The 18118-nt window shown below is 39.1% G+C and overlaps 1 protein-coding gene across 3 annotated transcripts in view; it reads right to left on the reverse strand.

The window, feature by feature from the left end:
- Nucleotides 1-290: 290 nt before the first annotated feature.
- ARID5B (AT-rich interaction domain 5B) overlaps nt 291-18118 on the reverse strand; it is a 261942-nt gene continuing 244114 nt past the window's right edge. For all 3 annotated transcript variants that reach the window (XM_075841143.1, XM_075841142.1, XM_075841144.1), the window contains 2 exons: nt 13378-13573; nt 291-3972 (listed from right to left, as the gene is read on the reverse strand). In XM_075841143.1, coding sequence (XP_075697258.1) covers nt 1822-3972; nt 13378-13573 — 2347 coding nt within the window. In that variant the 3' untranslated portion in view covers nt 291-1821. The remainder of the gene's footprint in view (nt 3973-13377; nt 13574-18118) is intronic.

Genomic DNA, 18118 nt, shown 5'->3' on the forward strand with positions numbered 1-18118 from the left:
CGTGAACTGCCGCTACAAGTGTGTCGGCGATTCACAGTGTGAGCAGCAAACGAAATGAAGGGGAAGCAGCACTCGTACGAGCACTGCAGCCCCTTCAAAACAACTGATCGGTGGGGGTGCTGGGAGTCAGACCACGACCGATCAGATATTGATGGTCAATCCTGAGGATAGGCCATCACTTTTTTTTAGATGGGACAACCATTTTAATTATCATTATACAAAGAATAAAATGTATTTGCTAAGACCGGAATACCCCTTTGATTACTGATGTGCTCTGGTACCATAATACCACAAAGTACTTCTAATGACCTCTTACGGAAATTAAACCTGTTTATCAAACCCCCTTTTTTTTTTACAAATATTAGATGCTTGGGATGAAGTGCAGGAACATAGAACTGTTGAATTTTCGCTCAGTTTGGCTTTGTTTTCCTACAAAAAGGTACACGTGCTAAATTTTTTTAAATAACGCTACTATTGATTTTAATACTCTTCCAGACAGATGCTTTATATTGAGTAGAAAATTAAACATTTAATATTCATATAACACTTAATCATTGTAACCCTTGAGCAGGTCGTCATATTGTTGGGGATAGAATCACAGTGAGGCCATGTACAAAATGGCACACCCAAGAAAAATCTGAGATTTGGAAGAAATACCCCAAGTCTTCACAACGTGGTACATTGATGACATCCTTGTAAGACCCTAATGATGATGGGACATGCAAACTGCAGAATGGAAGTCCATAAACACATTATTATTTTTGTAAATTAGTTCAGAATAGACTGGGTTTGTTCATTTGCTTTTCGTGGTTTGGGGCGCAGAAGAGGGAAAGACTTAAAATGTCTTGCAATTTGGGTTTCAAATGTTGACAACTATACTATGTGTTCCTGTAAAACGACCTTGTAGGGAGAGGTATACAAAATAAAAAAACATATTTCCGGGTGTGAGACAATAGAGATGGGTCACTAGCTGCAACAATGTAGAATCCATGCTGTAACATTGGACTTGACAATGTGCAGGAAAGGAACACCTAAATAATGTCATATCTAATGTTTCATTTTTGACTGGAGTTTTCTTTGAAGTGTACCAATTCTATACAGCAGCTGAACTGTACGCAATAGTATTAGTCCAGCCAATAAAATGCTGCCCTCTGGGGTGTAGATAATAGGTATGATTTGTTTCCTTGAATATGTAAACATGCATGAATATAAAAAGCTGCTCCTTAAGTTATAATCCTGACAACATACAAAATCAACCTCTCAAAATAATCAAAATAACCTTTCCGTTAACACACAACTGTTTAATAAAAAACAAAAAGATAAAAAAGCAAAGAAATCAACTGAAGGCTTATTCCATATAAATTAATAGAACAGACAGTGACACTGGCAGATATGTACATCGAATAAACAGTGTTTAACTTCTGCCATAATAGTGTTAAAATTTACTTGTAACTATACATTGCATTGATTGAACCTTTAACAGTAAAAAAAAAGACAAAAAAGCAAAAGCGTTGCCTCTAGAATATGTTGTGACATCTGAGCTTTTTTTGTTCTTTACCTTCTGTCACAAATGTGTGGAACACACCGGGTTCTCTACATTCGATGTTGTTTTTTTGTGCAAGCGGTTTACAGTATGAAAGTGAACCAACCCAGAGAGATCGTGACCTCTAATCCATTGTTATTACCTCTAACGCTATACGTAAGATGTTATAGTGTGGCTCACACAGTAGAGAGCATTTTTTTTTTTTATGCAGAATATTGTGCTAGGCAAGGAATGTAGCTAAGGTATTAACAATTTGATTTTTGCCACAGGGAAATTGCTTAAAGTTTTGTGCTAGGGTGTACAGATGATAGCTGGGAGGAAGGAAATGAGGACTGCGGATTGATAGCAGTTAAAGGATAAATGTTGTTGTGTAGTAGGTCACCATATGAAGATCCTACTGGGGTGGCTGAAGCCAAATGTCTATATAGCTGCTGAGAGTTAGTGGAGTTGGTTAGATATTGTCTTTGCATCATTAAGGAATGGAGAGCTAAGGGTTGCATTAGTGGTGAAAGCACACTCTGGTTTTTCAAGTACTGCAGTGGATGAGAATAGGCAGGTGGTATGCGCGTGCTTAGCCCACTACATAAGCCTCCGGGATAGATCCCAGTAAAGATTGGCGTTGATAGTGGATATTTGTGGCTCTCCATCATTCCAGAATGAATGTCATGCAGTGATTTGCTGCTTTCACCCTCTTGACCTGATATCATCTCCTTTGGTACATTTAGAGGAGACACTGCTCTTATTTTTTTCTCACAGAGAGGGCTGTCCATATCATCTAAATGTCTTTTCAAAGATCGCGAGGTCCCGAAGTTCTGAGGACTGGCTTTACCAATTGTGATTGGATGGACAGTGGCTTCCATCTTTCTTACATTATCAAGTCTTATACTATGAGCCTTAATTGGCCTGTGTACCGATTCTGCATGTCTTTTTGATACTTGTATCGGCATTGGTGAAACTCTACAGGCTTTTGGGTTACAGTCTATGCCAAGTGCCTTACTGTTCGGAACGTGAAATGAACTTTGATGGGTTTTGCCTTCTTGGTGTATCAAATGATGAGAGAGGTGTGTTCCTGGCATTTTTGCAGTGTGCTTGTGCATAGATTTTGGAAGGCTCAAATCAGTCGGCTGATCGTCCATATTATCGGAGATATTCTGTTTTTCTTGTTGATGTAGCGATTGGTGGTAGTGAAATTTCTCTTGATGTTTGTGTGTGGAGGACACGTTTTCACTCTCTCTATACATTTCCCGAGGGTGATATTTTGATGAATGTTCGTTATGAAGATGGTGCTCTGTATGACGGTAAAGCCTATGCAGATGAGGTGATGAATAAAACTCCGCCAAAAAGGCTGGCACATTGGAGTTGTGTGCAGCCCTCTTCTCAGCCATTTGCTCTTTGCATTCAAGCATACTGGACTTCAAGGAGTAGGACTCTGCCAACACACTCTGATGCTGCTTGGCAAACTCACAGCGGTAAGAGTCTGTTTTATTTAGAGTACTGCTTTTGTACAGGTCATTCATGCTCTTTTTGTCATCTGTTGTTTTTTGCTTAAAACTTTGAACATGTTGTATCACAGATGGTCTGTTTACAGCCACTGTTTCAGAGTTCGATACCTGATGAGTTTGCACTAGAGGCTGAGATACTTCTATTTTGGAATTTAATTTTTTTTTGCTGATTAGCGGTGGCGGTGAGCCAAAGGAGTAACTTCCAGTTTGTGAAGCCCCGCTGACTTGTGACAAAAGCTTCTTTTTTGCTAATGGAGACATTATTCCTGGGTTACCCCTTGAATAAAGCAGAGGTGCGTAACTGAATGATGATTCTTCATTTGATGATGATGATGAAGTATCCTTCTCTTTTAGCATGTCCAGAGTCTGAACCAAGTACACTTTGGGATTCTCCTTCAATGCATTCTGTAAAATGTTGCTGTCCAGAGGATTTTGAAGATCCTCAGGGACCAGTGGGTCCATCTTTACTGTACAGTTTGCAATATAATCCGGCATATCTGGCAATTTTTCATCAGTCCCATGGATTTCATGCTGCAGTTGGACCTGAATTGAGGGAAACATGTTGTAATGTCCTTCCCGTACTTCCCTTTCTGATGGATCTGGCAGTTCTTGCTTGCAGTGCTCCGCTAGTAGAGTTGAACTTTCTATGAGCGTATCTGGTTCTTCATCTAATAAACTGGAATTATTCTCTTTTGTGACATCTGGGAATGAGTCTATAGGAATAGGTTCTAAATGCATTGTATCATCATCTTTCACATGGCATGTTGTAGGAATGGACTCATCCAGTTCTTCTTCATCCAGATGTGTGGACTGGCTGTCTTCTATCAATTCGGAGTTGTCCATCTTTGGCTTGAACTCTTCGGACTCACAAGTAAAAGACACGTTTTTCTCATTTACATCCGGATAAGTTTCCTGCAGTGGTGAAGCCTGAAAAAATACAAACTCCTTTTTAGTAATTTTTAAAAATAATAACTTAAATAGTCAACCTGAATCAAGTTCATATTCTATTAATTGTATATAGTAATTGTATATAGTAATATTATACGTGGTGTATTTGGTTGTAACTGTTTCACCCCCGTCTGTTGGCAGTACTATCATGGTTGCTACACATATTTTAGTCCCAGGTCAGAAAGCTTGGCAGATAAATGTTATGCCTTTTACATCACTTGTTGACAGTCCCATCCCTACTATTAATATGTCTAGGACTGTGAATCAATACAGAAACGAAACAATAATAAATTGGCTTTCATATTACTATTGTCCCAAGCAAATTGAGCAGTAACAAATATCAAAGGAAATAGAAAAATTAAGGTTTGTTGTTTTTTTTAAATATTGCAGCTATTTATTTTTAAAAACTTTTCTTGGATGACCATTCCTTCCTGTGTTCTTTGTGTAGACAGTACAGCAGGGTGTGTGCGCTTTATGTCAGCTGAAAAAGGGAGTCAATTGACAAAGAAATATCATAGATTATTACAGTCTGGGGAGGGGGCTATACATCACATCTTGCAGAGACCGAGGAGTAACAGAGGAGATGCACACAAAGGCTTATCTGTGTATAGTGTTACGGTGACCATACACATTAGATTAATGTCGCTGAACCTGCCGATTCTAGCTGGATCATCCGACCATCTAATATGTATGGAGGTATCCCGACAGCAGATATCAGGGGATAGACGAATGTGGGCAGTTGGATTTTAACATGTCCGATCCTTTTGTTTTCAGGGGAGATAAGTCGCAGCCAGAGGTGTCCCCAAACATAGCTCCTTGTGAAAGGAGCAAACTGTCTCGTTGATTCACGCTCGTTTACAAGGCACATGTCGGACCATGTAAGAGCTCCCTAAGGGCACTTTTACACCGACCAATTATCGGGCAAACTAGCGTTCACAAAACGCTCATTCCCGATAATTTCCCTGTAAACAGGGCAACGATCAGGCGATGAACGAGCAAACGCTCTTCCATCGGCTGATTATGTCGCTTACGCAACCTAAAATGTTATCGTTGTCAGCAGCACATCTGCTGCCGACATGATCGAAATGTATGGGGACGAGCGATCAGAGTAACAATTGCTCATCCCCATACATTACTGATAATAGCTCCTTGTGAAAGGAGCAAACAAGCCCCAATAAACGAGCGGTCTCATTGACTGCCGCTCGTTTACACGGCACGGCCCTCGTCGGCTAAATAGGACCCTTACTATCCTGCCTTATCTAGGCCTCCAGCAGTACGATAGGGCATTAGTTCGCCAACCCTCTAATGATAAAGGGATGACTTTCCCAATTCACACAGCAAAACTGTCAAGTAGCTACAGAAGGCAGCGGTGTGAGAACTGGAATATTTAACGTTTTTTTCTTTTTATGTGGATAGTCTCAAAAAAACACCATCTTTTTCCAAAAATATGTTTATAATAAAAACATGATTGAAATAATATTATACATTCCCTTTAAACTAATGTAATTGGGCCATTTTGGTTCCTCAAAGTGTGCAATTATTCTTAAGGGTACTCAGTGACTTAAAGTGAATGTCCAGCCATGAATAACACTTTGTTTTCCTAATCTAAATAGGTTAAAATTTCTGTGCTGATTGATTAAAGATGATATTTTGGCTAGCTGCAGTTACCAGTAGAGGGCGCTTACTGCATACAGTTTATACATTGAACTCCATAATAAAATAGTATGCAATATGCTCCCTCTAGTGGTGACTTCAGGCAGACAGCATTTAATAGCGTTAGAATGTTAATGCAGGACATTTGGAGCTCTGTTTTAGAACAATGGACCTCAGACTGCTGGAAAGATATATCAAGAAATTAATCAGCACAGATTTTGGACATAGAAACAATAGTGTTAAAAGGTGGAGACTCCCATTAAGGCACTAAGAAAGATATATAGATGATTACCAACCTCCTGGTTATATGGGGAACAAGTAAACATTTTCGGATTTGCTTGTTTTCAGCCTATATTTCTTTCTCTTTTGAGCTGACTCCGTTTTATGCAGTGTATGATAAAATCAGTGTTCACAAATCATTCCAGTTTACTGTCTAATAACCCTGAGACGCTATGGTCAGCGGTGTGTTCGATCTATGATACTGCAGACTGATTGGTGTGAACAATAGTTAGTGTCATTGCTTTGCATAGAAGCCTTTTTAAACCATTTGTGTGAAATCTTATTTTCTCTTCTGTCTTGTTAAGATAACCGACACTGAAGCAATATAAAGAGGCGCATTATCTAAATGCCAAGCTGCTGGTCATTATTTTAAGGTGAATATAAAGAGACTAGTGATTCACAACTGTTTTGCAGCTGCCCGTTTCTATGCAGCAACCTCTACTATCTCTACAGTTAGATTTATGCCTTTTAAGTCCTATTCAGATTTTCTTTTCTCAATTCAGCCCAAAATGCCATTATTAGCTGCTTAATAAGTATTGCATTGTCTGTGGTCTCCAGAGCTTATTCAATTACATGAAAATACCAAACAGATGAGAAAACTTAGAGAGGGAGTGGAATTAAAATCATTAAAATGAAAATCCCACCACTGGTTTATGATCGGGATCAGTGCTTAAATACTTTAAAACCAGAATCCACAGAAAACAAGAAAAAAAAGTTTCAGCTAGCGCAGTTACGGTATGTGAAGATTAAATTGTGACTGTGGGATAGAATTAGGGTAAGGGTATGTTCACACGGCGGGGGTCCGTAACGGCTGAAATTACGGGGATGTTTCAGCCTGAAAACATCCCCGTAATTTCAGCCGTACCGGCATGTGCAGGCGCTTGAACGCCGCGTCAATTACGGCCGTAATTAGCGCTGCTATTCATTGGAGTCAATGAATAGCGGCTCCAGTTACGGCCAAAGAAGTGACAGGTCACTTCTTTGACGCGGGCGTCTAGTTACGCGCCGTCATTTGACAGCGGCGCGTAAATATACGCCTCGTGTGAACAGACAAACGTCTGCCCATTGCTTTCAATGGGCAGATGTTTGTCAGCGCTATTGAGGCGCTATTTTCAGACGTAATTCTGGGCCAAAACGCCCGAATTACGTCCGTAAATAGGCCGTGTGAACATACCCTAAGAAGCAAGTGCAATATAATATAGAGGAACGCTAAAAGCATGTGACCACATAGGGCACCTTTGTAAGGGACTTTAATGGGGGGAAACTACAATATGAAAAGTACACAAATAAACCCACAGATAATAATACTAAAGAAATTATTAACACAAATCTGCAGAAAGAAGCCAGGAATAAAGAAATACTGTACTAAAGTTAAAATAAACTTTTACCTTGCTACACTGGGACCATGAAGCTGAATCCCACCCAGGGCCATATCTGCAGGAGTTTGTATGTTTTCCGCAATTTACAATGGCAGTTCTGATGTCCAACTACACCTAAGTGTTCAACTGTCTGATCCATTTTAAGTTATGGGACTCTAATAAGTGTCCACCACATAGTCCCCCTCTCGATTTGTAGTCCCTAGGACATGCAGTCTAGAAAGTACTAGACAAATTTCTTAAGTATCTCTTCACCTTGTTTACTTGAGCCATCTCACGGGAAGTAAGGAGATGATGCTTACTCGCACTCCATACTAGACCGCCGCTGACAGTAGAACAGCGCAGTTCCCCAATCTGCAGTATGGGGGATATTGAGCACATAGCTGCTAGAGTTTTAACTCTTTAAAGACAATTAAGGTGCATTTATTTGATTGACAGATCTACCAGTATCACAATAAAAAATTTACTTGTTATAAAGTGGTGTAACCCCATACACATTGGCATTGAATTGCTACATTTCTATTTTAATAAGCTCACAACCCAACTTAGAATGATGCACAATGCAAAGCGTGTGTGTGTCCCCCCCCCAGCGTAAATTGTCTTCCTACAATCTGAATATTGCTGTATTGTGCTGCTTAACCTGGGAATATGTATCCCCGCTGCTCAGTGCTGTCATTATTTACTATACGTCAACAATAATTCTCAGATGTTTCTTTTAGAACTGGAAAATAGTCTAGTTAAAACTGAATTTTAAGAACAGCTGAACTTCAGAAAAGAGAAGGCTAAACGTAGATTTCTCTTTTACTTCTGTTTTCCATTTACTACAAAACAAATAAAACCTCTTCTTCAGCGTTCACATGATAAGAAATCATCATATGGAAACTACAATAATTTTAATCTATCAAAAGAATAAAGAAGTCGTCGAATGTCCGTTCACTTCTTTATTTTTTATTTTATTTTTTTTTCTTATCGCTACATTTTATGACCATGAATAGCGGTAGGCACTGTAGATTTACTTGAAATAAAACAAAGGGATCATAATTTATTTTCGTTGCCATTAATGGCGTTTTAGGTCAGATAAATATAGATAAAATAAAGCACTAGACATGCTCTATCTTCGTAATATATTGGAAGGTAATTTATCATTTGTATGGAAAAAACAAAAAGGTGTTCAGCACAATAATATTTATGATGACCCGCTGGGTACAATTATTTTTGTTAATGTTGGAAAATGGAGGAATAGATTTCACGTTCCATTATTATTATTAGTATCATTTAGATAGCGCCAGTATATTCCACAGCACTCTACAGATTTACTCAAAGCTAAGATCCACCTTCGCAAAGAAAAATTAAGCAACTTTCCAAAGAGTCTTAATTCAAAATGTCCTATTTTTTTGTTTCTACAGGTAATATGTAGACCTACTGCATATCTCCATGGTAACAGACTATAAACAAACCCTTTGTAGTCTGATCCTGCAGTCCTATTGCTATCCATCTGTCCTCTACGTCTTGCTAGTTTACCACATGTATGTTAGTAAGAAGCAGGAGAGAGATGGAAGGGAGTATGACTGCAAGATCAGACTACAGTGTTTTCTTTATAGTCTGTTACCATGGAGACACGCAGGTCTGCATACGCGCTGTAAAAACAAAACCGTAGATTTTTAATTAAAACGTATTTAAAAGTTGAATGCATTGGAACAACAACAAAAAAATCGTTGTTAAGTTGGACTTTAACTTTTTCTCCAGAAAAGTGGTAGTGAAAGAGAACAACTTGGCAGCTTGTGCTATTTTGTGGATGTGGAATATACTGCATGCTATACTAGAGTTTTATTATCAGCACACGTGTCCTATTGTCTGCTATGATGTGATCCCAGCGGCTGATCTCAGGTTAAAGAGAGATGGTTTACATACAGCTTGTCCATATTGGCAGGAAACATACATTGATTTCTATGATCATAGACTAGGTCTAAAGGCTACAGTCCCCGAGATCAGCACTCTATTAAATACATCTACGGCTTTGTTCACATGTGCGTCAGGGCTCCGTTACTTGTGAGCTTTCCGTCGGAACGGAGCCCTAAGTGACACAAACGGAAACCAGAGGTTTCTGTTTCCATCACCATTGATATCAATGGTGACGGATCCAGTGCCAATAGTTTCCGATTGTCTCAGTTGTGCAGGAGTTCCGTCGTTTTGACTAAATCAATAGCGTAGTCGACTGCGCTATTGATTCCGACTGAACCAGACTGAGCCCCTCCACAACTGAGACAAACGGAAACCATTGGCACCAGATCCGTCACCATTGATATCAATGGTGATGGAAACAGAAACCTCAGTCAGGGCTCTGTTCCGACGGAAAGCTTAGACGGAACGTCGGAACGGAGCCTTGACGCACATGTGAACAAAGCCTAACATTGTTATTTCACTATATTTCCTGCAGAACTGAAAGCAGTATAAGCTTATCCTACAAGTATACTATGAAACGTTTATTCCGTAATGTGACCAACTTAATTCCACTCTATGTAATGATCATATTACCAAAACCAGATAAAAAAATTCAAAATGTATTTCCAGTTACTGATCTATCAATGCAATATATGTAGTAGCTGTTTGCGTGTGCACAGCCTGTAGTTATTCCGGATGGTGACTAGTCCATTGTGCTATTTTACAGTTGTAGACATTCCTTTAGATTGATATGAACAAGACTAAACACAGCCCCATATACAAATTTTATTCTGCATTCCCATTTTAACCTTTCTTATTTATCTCCATAGTACAACCTGTACTTAGCAACACTGCTACAATAAAATGCTATGATTCAGAAAGGTGCATTATATTCCATACAAAAACATCACAATGAAATGTCATTTTCTATCAAACATAATGGCTTTAAAAAAATTAATGCTTTAACTGTTTGATGTAACGCTGTTTTTATTATCGGGATATTTTTGTGCTTACATTACCACCAGTGATCTGCACTATAAGCAGCTGCCACTGAAAACAGTGTCTCAAAATCCATTGTCTAAGGCCCCATGCACACGACCGTGTTTTTGCGTCCGCAATTCCCCCGCAAATCCACGGGAGAATTGCGGACCCATTCATTTCTATGGGCCCAAACACACTATCCGTGTTTTCACGGGTCTCCGCTGGTCCGCAAATCCGTGCCGCAGAAACTCAGGACATGTCTTATTACGGCCCGCAAATTCGATGCGGACATGCCAATAGAAGTCAATGGGCCCGTGGAAATTGCGGATACACCTCCGTGTGTCATCCGCAGTTTTGCTGATTTGCGGAAGTGTTGCTAGGCGACGACCGGGAATGAGTTCTGTCGTCATCCTGTTTTACCTAGGCTTTTTTTTTTTCATCCGCATTTTGCGGATTACATACGGATGAACTGCGGATTACATACGGATGAACTGCGGATGACATTTCATGGAACACGGTCCTGGAATTTGCGGACCAGAAAAACACTACGGTCGTGTGCATGAGGCCTAACTGTTTCTAGTAGAAGACGGTGACACAGTACATGGAAGACTGAGCCTCCTTCATCTACAAGCCTTTCTCGGAATGTTTCGATACCCAATAACCTGCTGACCAAGTATGTTGTTTTTTTTGTTTTTTTTACAAAAACAGTGCCATTCTTGCCCATGAGTTGTATCTGGTATTGCAGAGATTAGTCTCATCCACTTATTGGTGCATTCCAGTGTTGATAGTAATGCCACTGGTGATATTTTTATGGCACTGTTCTAGAAAAAGTAGTGAGACAGCCTTCGGTTTGGCCTGGAATGATAGGTGATGGCTCAAATTTCAATTTTCTTTATTAAACTTAGACATGTATAAAATTGGTTTGGCTTGGGGCAGAGCTGGACAACATTTTAACTTTTCTTTGTATTTGCACCTGAGAATTTCTTATAGTTTACTATAGCATCGGCAACACAGTCCTGATTTTTTAGGACAATTCTGGGTAAATTTAGGACAAAGCTTGGAGCCGTTCCAGTGTTGCCGTGACAGTAATGTTCGGTATGTGTGTGTTTTAACCAGTCTGTACTCGAGGCTTAACCATTGTATTTAAAGGCCACTTCATATACGTGTATGATCCAATCTATAATACTTGTATCCAGTGTAGAATGACAGACACTACGTCATTGAGCCTAAGACCACTCAAACCAAAGTAAGAACGGTCATCAGAATCCTTTCTTATGTAAAGAAATGAGAAATGTTCAGTCACTTGGCTTTACATATTCAGTGAGCAGATTCATAGCCATGGATTTTTTACACTTGAGCTCCAGTGTCAAAGTATTTACAGCCCACTTGCCAACATTTTTAAATGATTTCCAGGGACACATTGCTAATAATTGGTGCATGGAAACCAGCTACATGTGATAAGTCTTAAGTATCTACAATTATGAACATTATAATTTCATTTTAGGTCCTAAGTTCTATAGATTGATTTCATAATATATCTTAATAGGGCTCCAATTTTCCTTTGAGCTTCAGAAATATAACTTTAAAGGGATTAACGATGATTTTAAAATTGATGGCCTATCCTTAGGATACGGCATCAATATTAGATTGGTGGGGGTCCGACTCTCTACACCCCCCGCTGATCAGCTGTTTGAAGGGGCCACGGCGGCGCTCCTGCTGCAGCATCTAGATTATTTACATTGCTTTCGATCTAGATCATACTTACAAACCCCATTACTCGAAGAAACTGTGCATGGTATTGCAGCATCGTGAATGGGATAACACTGCAATGCCATGCACAGCCACTAAGAAAGTATCGGCGTGTGCAAGTACAAACTAGATTAAAACCGATTTAAATCACGGAAAGGCTGTAGTGCTTCAAACAACCGATCAGCGGGGGTGCCGAGAGTCCGACTCCTTCCCGTCTAATATTGATTGCATATCCTATGGCCAATTTTAAAATCCCGGAAAAAGTGGTCCCAGAGTCCTCAACAAGAAACTTGAACATACAGTTAATAATGAGCAAACTTAAGAATCACATCTTAAAATGGAGAAAAATCTATATTATGATTCTCATGCAATATTGTACATTTTATCATGAGACTATTATACAGACTAACACCGAACACAAATAACTATGGTGCTATCCAATACGATTCTATCAGTAATTTTTGAAGCACAGTTTTCCAATATTAAAGGTCAACATCTGAATGGTTGTTGTGGTCATCATGATAATTTTCTCCTCCGCTGCTTATCATTTACCCCCCCCCCCCCTCAACCCAATATGCTCGGATGTCTTGTAACTCAACTTGGGATACAACCATAAAAATGTGCATTATTCCAGTTACATATTGCATAAAGTCTTTCCAAGCATTGTTACTCACAGTAAGGCTGGGTTCCCACGGGTGGGATATGCTGCGTAAGAACTGTGCAGCATATCCGACCTGGAATGGCTGTACATTCCTTTCGAAAAATCGCACCACATTGTGGTGCATTTTTTTTAACGGAATTTCCGCTGAGGAAAGTATTGCTTAAGGAAAAAAAACTACAATACTTACCCTCTCCCTCTCTTCTGCGCATTGTCCAGCCTCCTACGATGACACTGCAGACCATGTGACATCCACAGCCAATGTGACATCCACAGCCAATCACAGGCTGCAGCGGTCACACGAGATACAACGTCTTCCCAGGAGGCCGAACTGCAGGAAGACGGAGGGTGTTCTGGGCAAGTATGATTTTTTATTTTTTTTCCGTGGTTGCGATTTTTGCGGTGTAATCGCTGCAAATACGCCGCAAAAGTCGCAACACTTGGCTTTCTGTTGCGGGATTTTCATCCCCATTGAATTCAATGCGGAAAACTCGCAACGGAAAGTCAATTAAAACAATAAATTGACTTGCAGTGCGGAATTTAACTATTACGCTGCGGTTTTTTTCCGCAGGGTAGGCATGAGATTTTATAGGGGAACCAGCAGCATTTTAATGCGGCAATATATGAAATGACTCAAAATTGGTATAAAACTAAGCCAATGATATAGATTTAAAGCATTAACTTGAAAAAAAGGAACCTACCCTTAAGAAATGGGGGAGGGAGAGTCTATAATGAATCACTAATTACCTCAGAATCTTCAGGTTTTGCTGCTGCATCTGCTTCCTTCTTTGTCTTTTGGCCTTCATGTTTAATACGCTTTGTACTGCACATTTTTGTTTTTGTCTCCACTTCTGGGGAATTGCCTTCTGGTTTCCGAGGCTTGACGGGAGGTAGGGGTTTGTCCTCCTCTCCTTTGATAAACCTTTCATAGGGCAGGATTAACCTGAATAGCCAAGAAAAATACATTAGCTCCTCATTTTGAATGCATTTAAAATAATTATTGAATATGCACTTCAAAATATCTTCATATCCAGATGTCATTTTGTGGGATTATTAATTTTGTTACGGTTTCTGTGAATAAAGAAAGCTATTTTCTTAATGTAATAATTGTCTGCTGAGAACTATATTCAATAACAATTGCAGCTGCAAGCTGTGACTTAGTTCTGCATTATTGTCTACAGAGAGTGGCAGATAGTTTGTAAGATGATATAATAATATTCAAACCAATACATTGTATTCAATCTGAAATAAAGGTGACCCTGGGTATAGAGATAATGGGCGCATCCGTGATACCACTGGGATTTCTCACTAGTTCTTATCACTACCCCAGCAATATTTAATAGCAACAAGCTGATCATTTTTATTTGGGGCAATGCAAACATTCAACCAGAATTTTCACGAAGACTAAAAATAAAAATTCCCCTTCAGAAAAAAAAAAAGAAGTTAATTACTATAAATGTTCTTTTGACCGTAGCCAAACACTTGTTTATGTGGTCATGTTCACCAATTGCTCATCCCATTTGTTCACAAAAAACGCCTCGCCCCAGAATAGTCACTGACTTTTGAATTACTATTGGTCCAGTCCACAAAATAGTAATGCGGTAGGTTAATTTTTTTTGCTATCAACACGTTACACCTCCACTTTAGTGGTAATTTTATCTTTGGGCTCACTTTATTCCACAATTGAGCCAGGACCAGATTCTGCTCGACATCAGTGCCAGGCCCTACCTCATGCATATGGCCGTATGAAAGCTCTGTACATTGTGGTACGGCTCTGTACACTTACTTCACCTTCGCATGCCTCTAATTTCATACAAAGACACACCGTTAATTTTTTTATTTTTTTTACGTGTTATATTCATGCAAAATTCTTATGGCACGCTCCATCGGATTCCGCATTACGGATTATGTGCCCTCGTATATACCTCTGTATGTCTGCCGTATAATCAGTAAAGTGCCTACGACTTCATCGTACAGAGCTGCAGGGACTCCATGTGCCTCTGTTTCGCTTCCTGCACGTGGCTCTGCTGTGTACATAAGACCTATCTCTAGTGGAAAATAGGGTTGATGTGTTTTTAAAATCTATGGAAAAACACCTTTTAATTTGCGACCGGTTAACCGAATTCCATGATCGCTCCACCAATCCATACTCTACCACAGAAGCTCCACCATTGTCTGTAAATCCAGTTCACAGACCTGCTCAGACTCGTATACTGGTTAACAACCTCCCAGAATATGATTTACACCCTGTTGGCTGCTCCCATCAACCAAATAATAAAAAAAAAAATCATTCCAAGAAGAAGAAAACTTAGACAATAACATTTGACAACCGATGTGTTCACTTGCATTGGAGCCAAGACATGAGCATTCTCAAGCCGTACACCTACTACTGGGGGATTTATGACATTAAAACCTTAATCACAATTATAGAAAAATAGACTCCTCAAACAATGTACTATTTTAAAAGCTGTTTTCCAGTCATAGCTGCGTTTTTGATCTTAAAGGAGAACATAACTGTGTTATAATTAGAAGAGATGGATTATATTACAATCTCCGTTTCAACTTCAATGATGAACTTTTTATTTCTTCTTCCAAATGCATTTGGCATGATTTATGACTCGCTGTGGGATTAATGCACAACTCAGCGACTTCAGAATATGAGGACTCTTATCCAGAACATTATGTTGTTTTAAAGACAAATTCATTTAGTGGAGCCAAAACTTTGTTTATAACACATGCATTCATTTTAGTGGAAGTCTATTTTACTTACATAGAGAAGGTTAAAGAAATGTAGCAGAATGAAATCATATTTTTAGATAGTTTTACCAAGTTTATTTTAGGGATGAGGTCTGAGGGTACAATCTTAACCCCTTAAGGACCAACCCATTTTCATTCTTTAGGACCAGAAGACATTTGTATTTTTTGTTTCCTTGCATTTTTTTTTGAAGTTGAGACCAATGTTTAAGTCATAGTTTTTTTTTGTGGGATGAATTGTACTTTCTAGGCTGACCATTTTGGAGTGTGTGTGTGTGTGTGTGTGTGTGTATGTGTGTGTATATATATATATATATATATATATATATATATATATATATATATATATATAATATATATTTTAAATGCCCGTTCTCCATGCATCATAAAAGTTATCTTTATTGTACAGGTCTCTACTCGTATAAGAAATCTGTCAATGTTTTACAATTTATTTAATAAAACCAGCTTAAGAAAAAAAGGTAAAAAAATAAAATAAACAAAAAGTAAATAAACTTTCTTACTCTAACTACATTTTTTGTTTTGTTCCACTACTTTTACATTAACATTTTTTAAACTTTCTCAAATACCAGTTCTTACCTCAAAACTATGGCTAAAAGAGCCGTACTCCTGCAGGTAATTCCCTTGTATACCCGTTGTATTCCCTGCAGGAGGGCAAAGACTCTGCCCCTTCCCCCAATAACTTCCAAAATATCTGACTTTTGTTGTACCTTCCTGATGCTAGTTATGCTGGAAAAAGCTCCTCTGAGGTACAAAATGCTACTCAAGCAACTGAAACACTGTGCACACATAAAGGAACCCTTCATGAGCAGTGTGAGGCTCTGTTCACACCATGTTTGGTGCATACATAGAGCATATTACCTATAGAACTGATGGATGCCAAAAAAGTGTCCATTTGGCAGGCAGGTATACCTCACTATACCCTTTAAAAAAAAACTGTGTAGGAAAGTGGTGTAGTCTGCTGTGCTGTACTTTCCTACACAGTAGACCACCACAAAAAACATACTGTGCGGTGAGGTTTTTTTCTACATTGGAGCTTTATGTTCAGCGTATAAGCTGGGAGAATCTCCCAATGTATGCGCCGAATGTAAAGGCAAAATGTGATATGAGCAGAACCTAGGTTGCATTATTTTGTAGGAGCGGTGCTTTAACCCCAAATATTAGTCAAAAACTTCTGTTATATTCAGTGGAGCAGATATATGGAAACGAGCCATAGCAACCAATCCTAAAAATGCTCTAATCGGCCCTAGAAAAATGGCAGCTGGAATCTGATTGGATACTGTAGACACCTCCACGCTTCAATTGCACTCCTTGTCACAAACTTTGTAAGAGTGAAACATTTCGCCCTTAATTAATTATATTCCCATACTCCGACATTATATGTGTAAAAAATAACGTGAATAATGTTCTCCAGCCTGGGGATTGGCAGTCAACCAATGAGGCTAAATAGAGCCCATAGGGAATATTCATCCTCAGATCCCATTACAAACTGAGTTTAAACATGTTACAGCTGCTGAAACTGTAAACTGTTCCCTCTATGAAAACTTACCAAAATAATATATGGCTGCCAAATACCGGCCTTCTGCTGTAATATTACAGTTCATATTTACATAATAAAGGGGGGTCATATATAAAAACGAGTGCACACAGAGCAGTGTCCTCTCCTATAGGAACATAGCAAATATTTAGTATTAAAAAAATTGGACAGTATAAACCTAGACCAGGTCGCCAGAAGATGTACCAAATTTATCAAAGTGGTGCTCGCTGTATGATAAATTTGGTGCATCCAGCTAGACGTGGTAGATACTTTTCTCCTCCTTGCACCACTTTGGCACATTTTAAACCATGCTCCTTTTCAATAAGCCCCACTTATTTCAGACCTTTTTTTTTTTTTTATGCGTCTAGAGCGGTGCAGACATCTGTTATAAAATTAAATGCGCCAAATTCGACACATTCTAGGCACAGACACATTAGTGTCTGTGCTATGTCTATATTATACTGCCACATGGTGATACGATCTGTGGATTTGGGTACTCTTGGCCACAACCCATAATGTGGTGGACTCACTTATAGAGGGGAAGATGAACATAAAATAGCTTTAAAAAACATAACATTGATAAAAGAGGTTTTTTTTTTGCAATTGGTTTGAATGTCCGTTTTCTCAGAATTTGGTGTCAGATTCCCAGCGACACATGAGAAAATCAGAGATTTATCTAGGACATATAAAAAAAAAATATTTTTGACTGGATTTCCTTTTTATGATGTACCTATTTAGAGAATGGGAGTCCCCAGATCCCTGTCATGCCAAGTACAACAGCTGATGGCAACCAAGAAAGGAAAGAGAAGTAGAAGAGATCAGGCTTGGCATGGGCATAGCTCCCTGTATTGTAGTCTGAGCGTTCGGCTGAGCTCAGTCCCGTAATTCCAAAAGACTTTAAGAGAGAGAGTAGTACATACGCCTGCACATAACTGTCCTGATAGTTGAGGTCCCCAACTCAACGGTTGAAATACCTAAAGGATTGTAGGTTCATTCATTTAGCAGAGTGCTGGACATCCTCCTTTTTAATATTACTGACCGGTACCCTTTAGGAGCAATTCCAACAATAGCCTTAAAGCGGATCAGTCAATAAAGTCATATAAGTTGAGCTAGTTCGCTTTCTTTTTTTTTTCTGGACCACCTCATTCCAGAGATATGGCCCACTTATGTTCTCTCCTT

The sequence above is a fragment of the Rhinoderma darwinii genome, chromosome 11, assembly GCF_050947455.1.
Source record: "Rhinoderma darwinii isolate aRhiDar2 chromosome 11, aRhiDar2.hap1, whole genome shotgun sequence".
Classification (NCBI taxonomy): domain Eukaryota; kingdom Metazoa; phylum Chordata; class Amphibia; order Anura; family Rhinodermatidae; genus Rhinoderma; species Rhinoderma darwinii.